This window comes from Trachemys scripta, chromosome 6 (assembly GCF_013100865.1).
Source record: "Trachemys scripta elegans isolate TJP31775 chromosome 6, CAS_Tse_1.0, whole genome shotgun sequence".
Classification (NCBI taxonomy): domain Eukaryota; kingdom Metazoa; phylum Chordata; order Testudines; family Emydidae; genus Trachemys; species Trachemys scripta.
The window spans coordinates 45,756,590-45,777,231 of NC_048303.1; the positions used below are offsets into that span (position 1 = coordinate 45,756,590).

The window sequence follows — 20,642 nt, forward strand, 5'->3', positions numbered from 1 at the left end:
AGAACAGAATAGTACTTTGCTTTGTCATACCAGAAGGTAAGTCAGTTGACTAAATTTTAGCCCCTGACAAAGTTAAGATTACACACTTGTGTAGGAAATAAGTCTACTTACAACTGAATCTGCATCTGGACATTCCCTGTAAAAAAAAAAAAAAAAAAAAATAGAGAAAAAATGTGTAACTATCAAAAATGCACAGATAGAGAAGTATTTTTTAATACAATTTTGGAATCTCCTTTAGTAGTTTTTAATTTGCTTACAACCCATCCCTTTGCACACAACTCCTAAAAAGCAACATTAACATTGTTTTATTTGACTGACATTAATATTAATTAAGTGAATTCTCTTTATTCAGCTGCAAAGAAAATAAAGTAACTGAAGGTTTAAGCTGAGTCCACCAAAGCAAGGAAATTCACATAAATGCTGAAAATCAAAGCTGACATTCCAGCCTTAACTCACGCCATGGTGCAAAAAAGAAAAAAATATAATGGAATGAGTTAAGGCAGGAGTGCCAGCCTGGATTTTAAGTTATATCTGTGAATTCCCACATTGTTCTGGGTTTAAGGAAAATGTTTAACAATTTTGGGTAGATTTATGTAATTTGAGAGTATCAGGTCTATGCAGATGATGTGCACATGCAGAAAAACCCTGTCAACAATACTAATGAAACTGTCCATATTAAAAAATTCACTCATTTGGATAATAACCTGTTCTAGAAACAATTATGACTAGGCTAATGGAGTTTAGAGTTTCTCTCTTCCATAATTTCACTCTTTTAGATCATGTCCAAGAACCGTGTGGGCCTTGGAGTCATAAATAGACTTGAGTTGCATTATAAGAACTGGTCCATATACCAACAAGTAATAAGACAGATCACCACCACAAAGGCTCACTAAAAAAAATAAAATAAAAATCACCTCTTCAAGAATAAAAAGTTTCCAAAAAAGCACTTGGTAGGTGTTTAGTATTTGTGAATGCTTGCTATGGGATTGTAAACAGATTCCGTTGTAGTTTCTGGATTCAAACAGTAATGTTTTCAAAAATGAAAGTCAGTCCAAGTGACCAGACATGAAATTCTCCAAGACAACTGATAAATGCAAGCTGGAGCTACTCTTAACTAAACACCTGAATATTGAATCAGTACACAGGCCTTCTGTAACCTGCACCATCAAAAATCAAATGCCACTGTAAATGAATATTTTGTTAATTATTTCTTAAAGACAGCTCTATTTATGACAAATAGAAAGAATAATAAAATTGATAACAGACGTATCTTTGATAGGCCAAACAGTTAATTCAGACATCCAACCTATAGATAATCTCTTCATGAATGACGGAAAAAAACTTGCAAAGAAACTGAACCATTAATGTGGAATTCCAATATCACCTTAAGAAAGAACTTAGAATGAGGTGTCTTTCTAAAAAGAATACAGGGTCTGCGTACAAGTTTTTAATTCATGTACATTTTACCTCTTTGTTGGCCTAGCTAAGGTAGCAGCATCAGGCAAGACTATTTTAAAAAAAAGAAAGTGCAAGTGATAGCTCAAATGGAAGGCTCACCTGATTTCTCCCATGTGCCTCAAGACATGAGAACTAAGTTTTACACCATTTGATATTAAAAAAAAAAAAAAAAAAAAAAATTGACGTTCTGTTATCAAGGGTACTGACTCTGGGAAATGTGCGGGCCTTTTTAGATTTTAGGTACATCATATTCCTGTCCTTTGTCGCTGGTGAAGAAGTCTTGCAGCTGTACATTCCAGTCCAGTCGGCACTGCAACACCCCATAGCACTTCTGTGGTTGACACACGTAACAGTTCCAGGGCTCTTGCTCTTTTGTCTTGGCTGAGGTATCTTACCCTACCCAGACCTCCAAACATTCGACACAGAAGCACCTGCAGCAGCTGGCATTGCTACACAGCAGCAGCTCCTTGCCTTCACAGCAGATGGTGCAGTAGGACTGCTAACCGTCGTCATTCACTGCTTCTGCTGCAACTCTGCTCTCCTGCTCTCCAGCGATGAGCTTGGGGGATCCGTACTGGTCCTCCTGGCAGCAGACAGTGCAGTAGGACTGGTAACTGTCCTTGTCAGACATGTAATGTGGCCGGGGGTTCTGGGAACGTCTTCCCTGCCCAGCTCCTAGCAACCTCCAGGGCATGGTGTACAGCTCCATCACTTCCCCTGAACTCTGCTCTCCTGCTCGCCAGCGACGAGCTCGGGGGATCCGTTCATGAAGCCTGGACAGTAGTAAGGAGCAGTTAAACTATAGGCTGAGCAAGTGCAAATGGTGGTAGAATGTGCCTTTGGACGTTTAAAAGCTCACTGGTGCTATTCGTCAGACCTCAGCGCAACCAACATTCCCATTGTTATTGCTGCTTGCTGTGTGCTCCATAATATCTGAGAGAGTAAGGGGGAGACGTTTATGGCGGGGTGGGAGGTTGAGGCAAATCGCCTGGCGTCCGATTTTGAGCAGCCAGACACCAGGGCGATTAGAAGAGCACAGCAAGGGGCGCTGCGCACAGAGGCTTTGAAAACCAGTTTCATGACTGGCCAGGCTTCGGTGTGACAGTTGTGTGTGTTTCTCCTTGATGCAAACCCACCCCTTTTGTTGATTTTAATTCCCTGTAAGCCAACCACCCTCCCCCTTTGAAATAAAGTAACTACTGTTTTGAAACCATGCATTCTTTCTTAATTTAAAAAAAAAAAAAAAAAAAAAAAAAAAAGAGAACGGACAAGGTAGCCTGGGTGGGGTGGGGGGAGGAAGGAAGGACAAGGCCACATTGCTTATTGTAGCCACACAAAAAATCAAACTGTTTGAATGACAGCCTTCTGTTGCTTGGCCATCCTTTGGAGTGGAGTGGCTGGGCCGGAGCCTCCCCCGCCGCATTCTTGGGCATCTGGGTGAGGAGACTATGGAAATGGGGAGGAGGGTAGGCAGTTATATAGTGGATGCAGTGGGGGTCTATGCTCTTGTTGGCTTTCCTGCAGCTCCAACAAACACTTCATCATGTCCGTTTGCTACCCCATTAGCCTCAGCATCGCGTCCTGCCTCCGCTCTTTGCGCTCACTTAATTCTTTCCAGGCCTCTGCCACTGAATGCTTCCATGCATTAAGCTGTGCCCTATCAGTGCGAGAGGACTGCATGAGCTCGGAAAACATGTCATCGTGAGTGCGTTTTTTCCACCTTCTAATCTGCAATATCCTCAGGGACGGAGATGATAGGGGGAATGTAGAAACATTCTACGCTCTACGATTCTGGGGGGACTGCATGGTCACCTGTGCTGCTGAGTTCGCCACGCTGACCAAACAGGTAATGAAATTTAAAAGTTCCCGGGGCTTTTCCTATGTACCTGGCTAGTGCATCATAGTTCAAAGTGCTGTCCAGAGCAGTCACAATGGAGCACTCCGGGATAGCTCCCGGAGGCCAACATCGTTGAATTGCATCCGCACTACCCCAAATTCGACCCAGCAAAGCTGATTTTAGCGCTACTCCCCTCGCCGGGGAGGAGTACAGAAGTTGATTTTAAGAGCCCTTTAGGTCGACAGAACGGGGTTGGTTGTGGGGACGCATTCATTTTTAAATCGACCTAACGCAGCTAAATTCAACCTAATCCCCATAGCGTAGACCAGGCCTCAGAAACCTGCTTAGGAGCTTTTGGGAGGCTCAGATATAGGGTGACCAGATGTCCTGATTTTATAGGGACAGTCCCGATTTTTGGGTCTTTTTCTTATATAGGCTGCTATTACACCCCACCCCCTGTCCCGATTTTTCACACTTGCTGTCTGGTCACCCTACTCAGATAAGAAGACTGTTCACCATCAAATTAGGCCTGAATAAAGACTGGGAGTGGCTGGGTCACTACAAAAAATAATTTCCCCTCTTTTGATATTCACCGCTTCTTGTCAACTGTTGAGAATGGCCATATCCACCCTAACTGAATTGGCCTCGTTAGCACTGATACCCCACTTGGCAAGGCAACTCCCACCTTTTCATGTGCTGTATATTTATACCTGCTTACTGTATTTTCTACTCCATGCATCTGATGAAGTGGGTTATAGCCCACAAAAGCTTATGCCCAAATAAATTTGTTAGTCTCTAAGGTCCACAAGGATTCCTCATTGTTTTTTCAAGGGAATGAGATTCCTGGTTTGAGAACAAGCTAACTTAACAATTGAGTAATATGAAATCTGAGATTAGTTTGAGTAATAAACCATAGTTAAGGTCAAAATATAATTCTATTGGCAAAAAATTCAAGGAGGGTTAATAACTACAGAACTTGGGTAACCCCATTCACACAAGAAAGCTAAATGGAATCAAAATGGCTATTTTACAAGAAAGTAGATGAAAGGAAGGCACAACATATGTTGGCAACAATTTTACATATGTCTGGTTGTACATAAAATTTTCATCTACTTGCTCTGTCAACATTTTTTAAACTGTACAGAATTTTTGTCTAAAAAGGCTTTGAGTTTTTTGCTTATAAACACACAGCAAATATTTATGAATTCAAATTTTTTCAAAAGAAAATTCCTTGTCTCATTCCAAAATAAAATTTTATTTTCCTATGCTTCTAGAAACTTCACATGCCAAACACTTTGAAATGTACGAGTTATAATTATCTCATACTTAAAGGGATATCGCCAACTTGAATTTTTTTAAAATGCACTTTCTGATAGAACATCCTTTAATTCCTCATATTGATAAAACAATTCCCTTGAAAAAAAGTTTAAAGGTTATTCTGCTCTTCTCTTGTTGCTTATAAGGGTCTTTTCAGAAAGAGAGAAACTAAGGCCCTGATCCTGCAAATACTTAGGCACACACACCTTTACTCAAGTGTGTAGAACCCTTGACTTATGTGGAACTACTCTAGTGAGTAAAGTTACTCAGGTGCTTAATGATTTGTAGGACAAAGATGTCTAACTACCTATGCAGAGCACACAATGAAACACACAAAGTACTGTCAAATGCACAAAATAAACAAAACAAAATCTTTCCCCCACTAACTTCTTTCAGTTACAGTAATCCTAGGTGTGTTACCTGCATCTAAAAGAGGAACACATTTTTCAGGGAAAAAGATCCTTTTCAAGTTAATGGTGTGCCTTTAAACATCACTTGTAAAATTATTTCTTGTCACAAACATTAGCTAAATATTTATCTCCACAATTACGCTATTCCATTTTCATTTAGGACTGAATGCTCCGGGTTTGAAATCTACTTACACAGATTCTGCATCTTTTTCTTTCTTAATTATTCCTGATAAACCAAATGCCTTTCTTTTCCTTGGTTTGATCCCTACAGAACAAATGTTTATCATTAGAAGACCACCAAGATGAATTTATATTTAACAATATAGATAATACATTTATGAACACAATACTCCGTATAACATTTATGTCCACCTTCAATGCTTTATTTTCAATATGTTTTTTTTTAATGGCTCAGTTTTTTTTTTTGATTCCCTCTCCCCACTAATTTGGGGGAGAGGGTATGTAAGATTTACAGTTGATTTGATAGATACTGCTCAATGAATCCATAATCTTATATTATTTACACCAATGCAAGACGGTGGACATTTCAGAGAGAATGGGTAAAACTGACAATACAGCATTAAATGTCATGAAGATTCTTCTACAAAAAAAAAAAAAAAGCTTTATAAATTAAGAAGACACCACTAAGTCTTATTGTAGTTTTCTATATTGAATTAATAAAGGATCACAAGCATGGAATGGGCAATACCACAGACCATCTAGTCTATTCAACTGCCAAAACCCTAATAACTAGTCCAGGAGGAAAACCAGTCTAACTTCCATGGTAAACCTGGAACTAAATTAGTGGAGTCAAAAGATTTGCAGCACGCTTACAACAAAAAGAGGGAACTGAATAAAAACTATTCCAAAGATTAAAGTCCTTTGTATCATAACAATAAATACATTCTGCATAGTAACAGGTTTCAGAGTAGCAGCCGTGTTAGTCTGTATCCGCAAAAGGAACAGGAGTACTTGTGGCACCTTAGAGGCTAACAATTTATTAGAGCATATGCTTTCGTGGACTACAGCCCACTTCTTCGGATTAGAGCTTATGCTCTAATAAATTTGTTAGTCTCTAAGGTGCCACAAGTACTCCTGTTCATTCTGCATAGTAAAACTGACTTTGAACTGTACATGGTACAAGCATAATTACTACAAGTTTTATTTTATAATGATCTTATGTGTCAAAATTAGTTTCAATCAGACACCATATCAGACTCATTGCCACGTCTACTCCTCTCCTGGATTTATGCTGAAGCAAATCTGACTACTATTTCCCCAGATCTGAAAATAGGGGACTGACTACATGCCTCCACAAACAGCTAGGTAGGATGCAAAACTATGCCTTTTATTTCAGTGTTCCCAAATATCCTCTTAATTGAAGCAAGCTGTGTTTTTAGGAAGGCAGTTTTATAATCTGGATATCTGGAACAGTAAGTCAACGACTGTTCTGACAGTTTGAAAACAACGTTACAAAATGACAATGTTCCCCTTACTAATAGCACATTAGGTGCATGGATTCAGCAGAGGGATTTCCCGGCTGAGAAAACTAGAGTTCTTTTAATCAGGAAGCTACAATTCAGCCAATTATAAAATAAGAAGGACGCAGACTGATGGAATCCCTCCCCTCTGAAGAAATAATAATTCTTCAGTGTATGATCTGATATTCATTTTCCTTCTAGTCTATTTCAGAAAGCACTCTCTTTCTTGTCCCTCATCAAACTAAAAACCATTACTATTGTGGTGTGAGACTATAGTTCTCAAAATGGTGCTTCTCTGATCAACTGTCCTTCCATTGTAGTTTTGGCAACTTACTTTAACACTTGTTAAGTTTTCCAATCATTTGAAGTCCAATATTCTAGAAACAAAGGGCCAGATCAGGGATCACAACCAAATGGTTATGGATGAAAGTAGAGCTGTTTATGAGAAACATTTTGATCCCTTGGCAATTGTACAGTAAGACTGTAAAATAGTGGTATTCGATGTTTTCTTGAACAAATATTTAAAAATGTTTAAAAAAATAATGCATTACTCAAAAATATCCATTACTTATTAGCCTTTCAAATGATTTAAAAGTAGAGTAACAGTTTTATTTAATATCAAGTATTAGGGGGTAGCCGTGTTAGTCTGTATCCACAAAAACAACAAGGAGTCCGGTGGCACCTTAAAGACATACAGATTTATTTGGGCATAAGCTTTCCTGGATAAAAAACCTCACTTCTTCAGATGCATCTTTAGTCTTTAAGGTGCCACCGGACTCCTTGCAGTTTTATTTAATGTGTTGAATACCCTTCATAACCTGGGTTCCATTTTTTAATTTACACACACGTCATTTAAAAAAATATCTATGTATATAGATATACATTAAGCAGACATTTAAGAAATTATGCAACAACTTTACTGCAGGAACTCACCTTCAACTGCACTAGCTGTGTTGCATTCTTCAAATTCGATAAGGCCTTAAAGGAAGAACATTGAAAATTAATATTAATCTAACTTAGCTATTAGTTTTAATTTTAAAAGACATTTTCTGAAGTGTTTTGAAAGTGGCATCTTTTTCTTCCAAACAGACTGGACAGTTTAGTTTGCAGTGATGGTGTAGCTGTGTTGGTCTCAGGGTACTAGAGAGACAAGGTAGGTGAGATAATGATGCTACCTAACTCTGGATAGTCTTGTTAAGACCCAGTTTACATCTCAGACATCCCTAGCTGCATTGTGATCAGTTAAGTTGCACAAGCATACACATATAATGATGAACATATAATTAAATAATTAACATGATAGTAAGGTTTCAAATTTGAATATTCAGATATCAGGGCAACAATATTACATGGTCAAGATCCATACAGAATGTGTGTGACTACCAATAAGAATATTGCAAGTACAATTTAATGTATGTTACATTCAAAGCAGCTAAGTAAACATTGTGTTTAGGACACCTAACCTTTTACCTTTCATTGACTGTATATTCAAATTTGCAAGCATATTATATTCTATTAATATTAAGCTTTTAATGTTTTTTAATGAGAAAAGAGAAATCCAAAGAAAAGTCAAAATGGGAAATACACAGACATGGCTCCAGCACTACAGTGGCATACAAATCTGTTTTAATCAAGTTTACTCTTCTCTATTTGTCCCAGTTTATTTTGTGCATTTGACAGCTCCTTGTTTGTAGTTAGCTCTCCTGTTTACCCAGAAGAGTCAATTATTTTGATGGCAAATAGTTTTGTTTGGGTTTATATTGCAAGAGCAGAGAGAAAAATATTTTTAAAAATAGAGAAAAGATTGTAAAAATGACAAAAATACCAGAAGGCATCAGGACAGGTGCAACACTTAAATTACCTGTAAACTCATTGTTTGAAACAGAGTATAGATTTCAAGTGGTCAGTATTGTTTTAACAATGGTGTTCACTGTCCTGGACGCTACAGTTTAGACACTGAGAGTATATATACGCTGCAATGTAAGCCTGTGCTTGAGGCCACCCTCCTTGCATCTAACACTGCTAACCAGGGAACAGACCCCAGGTCCCAGGACACTGCAGGGCTGAAAGGTCCAAGCTCTAATTAAGCCAGGACCCAGGACCTATTGCTTTACAAGGTAGACAAAGTCCGGCATGACTCGGGTCCTGGGAGTCTGCCAGAAGTATCTCACAATCCCATGGAAAACTTCCTTATTCCTCTCTATCCTAACAGTGTGCCACCTATTGTACTGAAAATGGAAGCTGCCCTCACCACCTTTGCAAACTGCAGCAACTCAGGTCAGCGTTAATCCATTCTCTTCTGATCACTGATCTGCAAGCACACTATCAGAGAGCCTCTTGGGTTTACAATGGAGAATGAACTGATCAAGACTTTCGCAAAGTGAAGTGCTTCCTGGTCAAGTGCAGGGCAGGAAGTAAAGCTTTCGGACAGTGCACCACAGTCCCTAGAGATAAAGTGGCCACATTTCAGGGAAGGGACGGGCACATGCTAGGGACTCTGGGATTTGGTTACTTTGACTTGGGTCTGCACACTTTGGCGTGGATGCCAGAGCCTTAGGTTTGAGCACAGTTTAGAAAAGTTTTAACACAGCGTTAAAATACAATGTAGATGCTCAAGCCCAGGGTTCCCCAAAATGGGTCAGCTGGTGCAATTTCTATTAACCCTTGGCTTATACTGCAGTGTAGACATGCCCTAAGTTCTTTGGGGGCAGGGACTGTCCCTTCTGTGTGTTTGTACAGTGCCTATTACTATGGGCCCAACCTCTGTATGTTTCTACGAACACACACATGGTATTTATATTATGTGTAAAGTAGCAAAAGTATTGTTTTCAAATCCCATACTCAAACCAAATAACTTTTTTTCTTCAGACTTTAAAATAAATTACCACTTTTAGGTAGAGATCCAAGCCTGGATAAACTCAATTACAGTCACTGAAAACAGGGCGTTGGAATGGAAACATTTATACAATCTTAAATACAGAAGTTGTTCCCATTCTCACTATAAAAAGGCTTTCATAATAAGCAATACTTTGAGACTGCCTTTTTGTGGTATTTTGAGTTTTACGGTGTTAGAAATACAAGAAAGTTGTGCATCTTTCAGAATGTTCTGATCTAGATTAGAAAAAATGCAAAAAAGACTAGTGGTGCTTAAGAGCATTTTTTTATCTGTTTTGACTGGTACTCATTACAAAATGAATGAGTCATTATTAAATGAGGACAAGAAGGGGGTGGGGCTAGGGACCCCACAGGGTCTGCACAGCAGCTAGTAGGGTGACAGCATTGAGCCAGGGTCTGCATGGGGGAGGTTCCCCAACTATCCCCACAAAAAACCTGTTCCATACTTCTCCCACCCACACCCAACATTTACTCTCCAGGTTTATTCCCAGGCTCCTTCCCTCTCCTTGAGCTTCTCCATTACTACCTGACTCCCCCCAAAACTTTGCACTGCTTCTGAGGGGTGCGAGAATTACATTTCTGTATTGTAGTTTAAATGAATTATTACTCAAAGTTCTGTATTAATATGCCTAGTAGGGAATCTATTGGTAAAAAAAAAAAAAATCCTGAATCTTTTTTGTTGTCCATATTGTTACAGTCATACTTGCTGACAGGTATTTTGCAATAAATTACCAAAATTGAAACGGTCATGATTATATTCTGATAAATAAAATATGCAGATTTTGCAGAATTTTAAAATACTGTATTGTATGCAGAATTTTATTTTTTTTGGCACAGAATTCCCCCAGGAGTAAGACAGACATGCTGCAAGTTTCAAGTTTTTTTTAAGCATTAATATAGAAAATTATACTGTAATTAGAGAAGATATCACACTTCAACATAATTCATTAACAATCCATCATGGTTTCTATATTTTGTCCATCCCAATTACCACCATCTGCCTTTGAAAATTATTTCACAGTCTAATACATCTGATATTTCAATAGACTTAAACATCTATTCTACTCCTGTTTTGGGTATCTTGAGGAGGACTACTTATTATACTAGAATATACCAAAGTGTATATAGTGCACAAATGGATGCAAGAATAGATAATACTGCTGGAGTACAGCCGGAGGGGTTACAAAAGGATGAAAAACTGAGACCAGATCATCATCCACCAAAACAGACCGCTATCTCCTAGGCAACCAGAGACAATAGAAGGTGTTATGCATGAACACTGCTATACAGCAGCTTAACATCAATGAGAAATCCAGAAGCACACCTAAATTGTGTACTGGACTAATTGTGTTTGTGCATCTTCAGCCAATAGAGTCTGCACTGTGGCTCCAAAAACCTCAAAGTGCTTTCCTCTGTCAACCAACACAACCTTTCTCTTTTTAGGTTCTGCTTCATCCAGACATTCTTCATTCGTGAGCTGATCTCATCTAAGCCCGTGGCCAGCTAGATGGCAGTGATTTTGTCATATGTTGCGTAGGCTAGGAAGAGCTGAGAGTCATTTGCATGCACTGGCACGGGAGTCCATATTGTTTCACCTGTTCTTGTAAAGGCGGTATGGAGATGTTGATATATATGTGTTCACCTGCTCACCATGAAGCAGATAGAAGTCCATATCAACAACTCCACAATATCCAAGGACTGAATAGAGGACAAAGGAAGACGCTTACTACATAAGGTCACCACAGAAGGCTGAAGTAGTCTCAATATAAATATACTTCTGTTTAGAAGGTGAACTGAGATCCTAGCTGCACAAACTCCATTGCTTATAGAACCCAATGGTGCACAGGCTAACGCCAATGACCCTGGAAGCCAATGATCTAACAGTGAATATGCATTATCCACTACCGCATCCAAAGGAGAAAAAGTGATTGTTTCTAGGTACAGGATGTAATATTGGTACTGAGAGGGCTAAACCATCTCCTGAAGCAGATTGGCTAGCCAAAGTCTTCAGAATCAGTGCCATAATTGGGCCCTGATCCCTGCTTGGAATCTCTAGGTGCTACTGTAGTACAAATGAATAGGAACATAAGTTCACTGTATTATAATTGAAGAACTGAAGTCTCTTCCTTTCTGGCTCCCTTAAGATAAGGGAACGTAATTCATGGCAATGAGGAGGAACCCTATTCCCCAAGGAACTTGAAATGTGAAATGGCAAAAACATGTTCGCTCATTTATATAATCTAAATCAATGTGAAAATGAAAGTGGCCAAAATAGAATGTTTAGTAAATGTTTTAAATGGGTTTTTTTTTTTTTTGGCGCAACACCAAATGTTAAGAAAATTAACTGCAGACACACTCTCTCATTTTTGAATACTGATATCTCTATCAATTATAAATATACTTTTTTCCTAAATAGACATGTGATTATTCCTTTATGGACTTATGATTTGGCCAGTTAAAGGTTCTAAAATGAAGCTCTTTGAGAGTTATTTCCACATACCAAAAAATCTGTAATCTGCATTTATTTTGGGTTTATTCTGATAACTCTAACAGTTGAACTAAATTTCACACTTTGCAAAAAGTCCCTGAATAATCTCTCAGTCAGGTCAAGCATGGATAGTTTCAGCCTGCAGTCAATGATTTTACCGAAAAGGGTGGGGGTGGGGGGAAGTTTGAATTGAACCCTTCTTAACCCTTGAATTGAACCCTTCTTAACTACAGAAATGCTGCAGTCTATTATTATATGACAAATACACATTAAATTCATGAACATAATGTATTTAACAATTAAGTCACAAAATGTAAAAGCTACATAACTAGGAGAAATTTAAACTCACCCACATTGCACATACTGTTATGTAGTATTTTAAATTACAGTGAAGTCGCATCTTACGTGGGGGTTAGGTTCTGAAGTCAGCGCATAGGGCGAAAATCGTGTATAATCGAACACTCATTGAGTGGAATGGTGGGCGGAATCGCCTGCACTACAGGTACAGTATTTAAATTGTTATTTTTCTCTATTTGTTTTGCCGAGCGCGTATAGTTAAAATCGCGTAAGTTAAATGCGCCTATGATGCGACTCCACTGTATTAATTAAGCTGTTAAATGTTTATATTTATTTTTTATATTCATTATAGATGAATTTTATTTTTTTAGGAAACAGTTACTTACATTTCTTGAATTTTTTAAAATTTACAATAGTAACATTGTATTAATTATTCTGTTTCATTAAAAAAAATACAAAGATATTAATCGCTGCTAACCAGTGTGCTAAATTTCTGCAATTGCTCAAAGCAAAAAAAATATATATACACTGATATAATTCTGGAATGTAATTGTAATATAAGTGCACACTCACCTAATTAATAAACACTACATGTCTAAAATACTCCATAATGATGTAGCCTGTAAACTAAACAGAAATGACGTACCACAAATGGCCTAAAGTATATTTGAAATTGCTTATGTCTTTCTTTCTAAATACAAATCAGGAGTCTATTACCCAATGAATGCTATCAACATAGGTCATTTCAATTTTTTAAAAAAGTCTACTGAAGAAGTTATCATAGGCCTATTCTAGCTGAGAAGCATGTAGATAATACCATGATGCACACTGTGGAAAAAAGAGTAACAAGGAAAGAAAATTTCAGCCAGGCTAAAATAATAATTAATAAATATATAGGATTTAAAAAAGCAGAATGAGTTGTTTTTGCAGTTGAAAAATTACAAATGATTTTCCATCAACTTTAAAAAAATTTTGAGGCCACGTCTAGGAAGTTTCAGGTAAAAAGTAAGATATTTGAGAAAATTATGAGCCATTCAAAATAGGTTTATCATGAAAGTCCATATATAATTTAATGAGAATGTTTCAAAAGACACATGTAGGGAAAATTACATGTCTCATCCTTCTGCTTTGAAGGTTAGAGAGAGTGGTGAGCTATAGTTCAGCTCATTGTAAATGTGATAAAGTTTCAGTGGCCAACCCTGCCATAGAATATGCATCCTAATTATTTTGATATCAGTGGGAGTTTGGATGCATATCCTCTGACAAGGAGAGGGCCTCAAAATATGTAAGCTCTTGAAATTGTGTATAAATTAACCCATCCGCACTTAATCAGAAAACAGTTTCAAGATAGGGTAATGAAAGCTTCTAGGTATACATTCCAGAAGAATTCCAGATAGGGGACAGCGTGCGAGGCAGATACAGATGTGGGAGAAACAAGCTAATAGGTGTATAAGGCTAGACTAGAGGCATTGATAGCATGGAAAAGACAGGAGCAATACATCAATTAGGCTAGAGCAAATAAGCAGGGAGTGGCTGAGTTGTAAAGGACAAGAAGCTTGAACTTGATACAATGGAAAAGGGGAAGTCAGTAGGATGACTGAAGAGGTAGGATAACATGATCAGAACAATGGACAAATTCTGTTGAAATTAACTACTTGAAATAAATTACTACTACTTGTAATAAATAAATTAATAAGCCACAATAAGTGGCTTCAACTCATGACATCACTCCTAGAATATCAGACTATCTACTGCCTGTCCTCCAGCTAGAAAAGGTGTGTGAAAGCATGGAGTTTTGTGACACTTCAAAAAGATAGAGAAGGCTGGCCAAAGATACTGCAATATTAATCTCACTCTAAAACTGCCAGGTCAGCTCTGTTCTTTGAAACAATAATGCTCAATAGTGGTATATAAAACTGCAACTGCTATGATGTATGTATAATTTACTTTTTGATTCCTGAATGGAAAAGGAAATAAATGATGTCAATAAAATTCTTTGTCCCTTGTCTAGTGGATACTAGGAATATTTTAAAGAGGATGCATTTCATCTCTGAGGAAGATAAACAGACACAAGGGGTTTTAAATGACAACAATCTTACACTTGCTACCTAATTAATCTATGAAGTGGCACTAATGGCCTTGAAGACATTTATGTCTCTTGTCACCAGGTTGAACAGGGTGCTACAACATGTCACGAGTATATGCTGTGGGGGAGAGGCTAAACAACAATTTTGGCTAAGACCTCAACTATCGGTTAGTGGGATAGAATCACTTAGACTTAAAAAACACCCCAAAATTAACACACACACACAAGGTAATTCATTAACAAATAAAAGAGGCAAATAATAATTCAAAAACTAATTCAATATTGCTGGCAAAGAAAACATAATTATATTGTACATTCAAAAATAGCCTTTGAGATCTCTTGTAAATATACTTTAGACTGGGAAATTCCAACAAGCTAAAAAATAAATCAAAATTGAATAGTCACATTACTTTTTCTACTTAAAATTATCTATTCTTTTATGAACTGCATTTCACTTCATTGCAAAAAAATTAGCTTTACTTCACAATCAGTTTATATATACATTAATATGCACAAGCATTTTTAAAATTTTCATCAACCTAAAACTTAAAATTGAAAAAGAAAAAATTGCAAAGCTACTTGTAGTTACCAATGTGATAAGACAATATCCTTGTTTTTGAGAAAACAAGTTTTTTTTTTATTTGACATGAAATCATGCATGAAAGGAGGACAATTTTTTAAAAACTGCATATGCCTCTCATGCCGCTTCAAATGGCAGAGCTTTGCGTGCCTGGCTCAGTGCCAGTTGACAGCTCAGCTGGATATCAATGCACATTCTGACCCCCCTTGCAGTGTGTCACTTCTGAATTGTTTTCACAGTAGAAAGTTTATTCAACCTCTCTCTTGAATGCAGTGGACCGACCATCATTCTGCAATTTAATCATAGCAGCACAAGTTATTTTTCTGACAGCACTAAAGCCAGAGAGCAATTCCTAATGAACAGCTTGATACAAGTGGAATTTCGACTGTTTTAGCCTCAATTAATTCTGCTGTCAAAACAAATGACTGCTCTTGGTGCTTAGATGTTAAGCTGGATCACAAAGGTCAATTTTGTGTGTACACAAACACATAAGCAATCTTTTGCTTGCTATCATCTGATGCTATTTCATGCTTATTATCAATAAAAAATTCAAAGTTTTCAAACAATGACACCAGAAATGCAAAATAAATTTGTCTACAGTAGCATTTTTAACACAACATTCCATTTTAACTACCTGTCTGATGAAAAATGAAAGATAAATCTGTTTCCACATTTGTAAATAAACAGATAGTGAAGGAATCATTTTCAGTTCTAGAACAACTAGTTTTAGAAAGACCAATTACTAAAAGTTTATTTTCAGAAATGATCAACTGAAGTGTAAAGGTGAACAGGAGTTACTTATCTGTAAGAAAATGTATTTAGAATACAGTATTTACCCTGCCTGGGTCAAGTGGCCTTAAGCAGCTACTTTCTCGCTAAATATATTAAATAAAATTGAAATATATATTTTACTCTATAGCCGATGCACTTCATCTCTGAAAATGAATGGACATATAATAAAAGATATATAATTAACTGAAAGACAAAAGAAACATTACAACAAATACAGCAGGAAAAACTTTGAAAATTAATGCTGCTATAATTACATTCTATTACATTTTATAAGAAAATGTTTCAAAAAGTGTAAATAAAGGATTTTTGTGGGTGTTTTATCAAATAAAAGAAAGATGTAACCAGGGCCTGTCCTCATGATCCAACAGAAAGCATGTGGAACACACAACTGCCTCATTTAGATTCTTATGTGGTTCCCAACATACTACTACTTGAGTGCCTAATCACACATTGTCATGCCCCATGCTTATAGACTCAGCCAACTTTCTCACTGAGGCTGAAAGACTATATGGAATTTCTCTTTTTGTCCATGTTGAACGAAGAAAAATGTCACATTATTGGGACAAGGACCCCCCTCATTCCAAGAAGGGACAGGGGGCAGTAATGGAGCATAAAGTTATTATAATTAATAAGAGTAATTTATACAGCATTATTTTCCAGAAGACTCCTAGCATTTCTCTTCCCTGTTACAGATGAAGAAATCAATATACAAGGAGGTTGTACCTTACATACAAGTACAAGTCAGTCTCAGGGCTGGGATTAGGATGCAGGAGTTAGTCCCCTTAAATTAGTTTAGAACTTAGTAAACTGTTTATTATCAGCAAGTGAAGATCAAGAAACCACAAATCTCTTGTAATGTTACTCCACTAAACCCAAAGGAGGGAACTGACTAGATTCATTCAGTTAAAATGAAAATATGTTATTCCTCATTTGGTCTCCAAAGAACCACATAAGAAATTTTTCAGTAAAAACACTTGACCACTACTTCAAAAAAATACTAGGATATCTACCCTAACAAAGCTAGACTTGGAAAGATGAAGAATTCATTCTTTCAACATTTGACCTGATTATGCCAGCCTAGACAATGAAAACTTCAACAGTAACTTATGAAAAAAAAAATATATAGAACAAAAAGATTATAGATTGCATCATGCATGACCCACCTGCTGAAAGCTGCATCTGCAGAGGCTGCCATTGAAAGCCTGTAATGGAATACTTTATTCCAAATACATTTACTTACAGATAAGTAATGCACATTTAGCTTGACATACTGTGGAATAATGTTGACAGCTTATCCTCTCTGTATGGTATGACCGCTTTCTTAATACAATCTTAAACCTAAAACAACCAAGTCTAAGGAGGCTGTTAAGAATTCATATGGGCCTGTTCCTAAATAGAATGAATAGGTGACCTGTTTTTAATTTCCTGAATCCTCTGCAAAGATCTCGCTCTCTCTGTGTGTATATATATATAAGCTCTCTGTAGAGCGTAGGATGGTACTTTCTTGCTCTGTTGTACCTTGGAGGAACATCTGATCTAACTGGAAAGATGATTTCACTTCAGGGGGAGGGATAGCTCAGTGGTTTGAGCATTGGCCTGCTAAACCCAGGGTTGTAAGCTCAATCCTTGAGGGGGCCATTTAGGGATCTGGGGCAAAAATCTGTCTGGGGATTGGTCCTGCTTTGAGCAGGGGGTTCGAACTAGATGACCTCCTGAGGTGCCTTCCAACCCTGATATTTTATGATTCTATGAAAGAAACAAGATATTGACTTGACCACTACTATTTTGTCCTGATGGAATAAACAGGTATAGATCTATGTATGACAACTCCCACAAATGATTAGACAAAAGAACACTAAAAAGTCATCTGAAGAGTGAAAACTCCCAGTACATATATTCTCTGCAGTTCAGAGAGAGCATGTGAGCCATTTTAGCAAAAAACTTACAGTATCTAAGACTAAAGGGATAGGATAGCCTCTAGTTTACTTCTGAACAAAACAAAACAAATCTCACCACTTTCAGAAGGAAATCTATGCTCTACCGTGCCTATTTAGGGCCAAACAGCTGCTATTTGGAGCCTGAGGGAATAAAAACTTGGGCTTTTATTATGCCTGTCATTTGAGCCAAAGGATGTTATGAAAAATATGTCCAAAAATTATGTTTTCTGTCCTTGTATCAGGCCCTGAAGATGTCTTAATATGTCAACATTAGGCAGGTGCGCAAGTATTTAAGTCACCGGTTGCAATATAAGCCAATTCTTCACATGAACCCTCTAAGAACCCAGATTCACAATAGTGATCAAACCAGATTTTCCCTGATGAACTGGGCTCTGGAATCAGGAAATAATATATGAAGATAAATGCAAGCTACTGAATCTCCAGGAACTAAGTCATAGAGTTTAAGGCCAGAAGGCACCTCTAGCTTTTTTAGTCTTACCTCCTGTACATCAAGGCTATTAACATCACCCAGACACCTACACACTAAACCCACCAACCAGAACAAGACCAAAAGATTATAGCTCTCTAGAGATTAAACTATTGTGTGGCACAGGCAGAGAACAGGAGAGAAAGATGCACCAATACCTGTGGCCCCTGCAATAGCAGGGAATTGATTAAGTGATATATACACAGATGATCCCAGCAAGCGACCCACGCCTCATGCTTCAGAGTGAGGTGAAAAATACCCAAGATCACAAGCCTTCCTGGGCCAATTAAGGGCTACCAGAAATCCTCTAGAACTTTACAATCTCCTGAAAGACTTTACCAGTCAGGGGAAGGAGAGAAGTTAAGTTCAATTTCTAATGGTTAAGGAAGTATTTATTCCCAGGGATAATAGGAACCTATAGGAGAACCCATATTTACTATCATGTTTAATCAGAAGGTATTGAGGTCCACCTGAAGAGCTCATTATTTGTGGCTAGTCACTTCAATGTCCCTTGGTATGTCTTTCTTAAAGAAAAATAAACCCACAAACAAGATGAAATTCACTAGCCCATTGAGGTCTACATGCATACTATTTAACACTAGTCAACCTTGAATTTTAAAAGTGGGCTAAAATGTTTCCAGTATTAAATATTTCAGAACCTCTTATATGTTCTTTTAGAAACTCACTGTCCCAAGAGATTTTGGTGCAGATGGAGGCTATTTTCAGAAAAAAAAATCATCAGCAACTGACCCATCTCAACCTTAATTATAGAATTTAGACAATAAAATGAACATATAGCTACATTTTAAAAGCTAGGAACCTGCAGTTATGAAGTTATAGTTGGTGAATATATATGTGCCTTAGACACAAAGAAGACAAGCCAAAAAGTTGAGTACATGGGAAACTAACGTGGGTTGATCAATAGGTAATTATCTTACAAGAACACTTGTTTTTAAATACTGTATATAAAACAGGAGGGAATTCTTGCTTGATGCAATTTATGTAATATTTAATCAGCATAAAAGCTTTTTCAATTGTTCATACACAGAAATAAGTTAACTTCATAGCATCAAGTGGCAGGGAACGGGGATACCTAAATGTTTGCTGCTCACTTTGCTACTGCTTTGACATTTTTTTCCTGTTCCTACTTCACACCATTCAGGTGACAGGTCAATGCCCACTGTTCCCTCATCTGACAAAATGAAGAAAATCAATATCTAGTCTTTAAAAATAGAACTACTGGTGCAGAAGGTCACTATATACTACCACCAACTCTATGACGATGGAGGAACCAACAGAAAAATACTGAGAGACTGTACTCCTGGAGACAATGTAATATGGACATACATGAGGTCAAACATAAATGGAGTGAGAATTTACTTGCAGTTGCCAAACATGTTTGCTCAAGGAAAACGAAAACAAAAAAACCTCAAAGACATGCACTCCTGATGTTAAATTGGTGACTAATTCATTGGAGAAATCATTCAGGAGCAGACTACCTTTGAGAAAAATGTCATCCTGTAGCACTGCCAAGGTCAATTACATTTTGGATATGTACAATGCAATTTCCCCCAGCAAAAGTTATATTTGCCTACTAATTAATTTAAACCATATACTCAACCTTGTAGATAATACTATTTTCCTATAATTCAACTTAATTTCATTAGGAAAGTAGAATATATTGCATAATATAGATTTTTAATTTAATACACTTTAATTTCCTCATACTTCCTTGCTTTCGAGCCTCTCCTGAATCAAAACCATTTTTTTTGTGATAAATTATTGCAGGACTATGGAAATGAGGAAAACCAAACACTTCTTCACAGTTATATGAAAAGTAGCATGCATATTTTGTAACCATCATGACAATCATTTGGAATATTTTCTGTTAATAGAAATAGTCAAACTTTGCCTGTATACCACTCTATGACCACTTAAATAGTGAAGAACTACAAGATACATGCTTAAAATATATTAACATAATACATTTGCTATCTCTTGGGTGACAGGTATTTCAGAAGGCGTAGGCTATCACCATAATGTAACAGTACCCCCCAGAGAGCAGAGCAGAAACAGCTGTATTAAAAACAGCTATATTGTAGATTAATTTAAAACAACCCTGGCTATTAGTTTGATGTTTTTACTTACCCCTTTCCTAAGAGCAAAATCAGTAATTTATGAATTATTAATTTTTTTATCACTAGACTATTTTATTAATTAATACCTACTACTTTAGCTAGACTACCTTATTAATATCTGGGATTCTCGGTCTTCCCCAAATCTATTAGATGAGGTTCTTGCAACCCTATTTACCCCCACAATCTTTACGTTGTGGGATCCTTCTGTTTGTATCAGCATCATCAGTTAAACATGGATTGTGTCTAGTCACTCATTCATTCTTCTGAATTTGAGTGTATTCTACAAATACCTCCTCTACTCTCACTTCTATAACATGATACACAATTCAATTTACCTTATTTTGGAACATATTTGACTAAATTTATAATAATTATAATGCCTATAGTGGACTCTAATTAGAAAATTATCTTTAAAATCATAAACATACATAATCTAAAC

The 20,642-nt window shown here is 37.1% G+C and overlaps 1 protein-coding gene across 5 annotated transcripts in view; it reads right to left on the reverse strand.

Annotated features, from left to right (window-relative positions):
- The window catches only part of FCHO2 (FCH and mu domain containing endocytic adaptor 2), a 205,614-nt gene that overhangs the window by 85,029 nt on the left and 99,943 nt on the right, over positions 1–20,642 (reverse strand). For all 5 annotated transcript variants that reach the window (XM_034773504.1, XM_034773503.1, XM_034773505.1 and 2 more), the window contains 3 exons: positions 7,437–7,481; positions 5,215–5,287; positions 112–136 (listed from right to left, as the gene is read on the reverse strand). In XM_034773504.1, the coding sequence (XP_034629395.1) occupies positions 112–136; positions 5,215–5,287; positions 7,437–7,481 (143 nt within the window). The remainder of the gene's footprint in view (positions 1–111; positions 137–5,214; positions 5,288–7,436; positions 7,482–20,642) is intronic.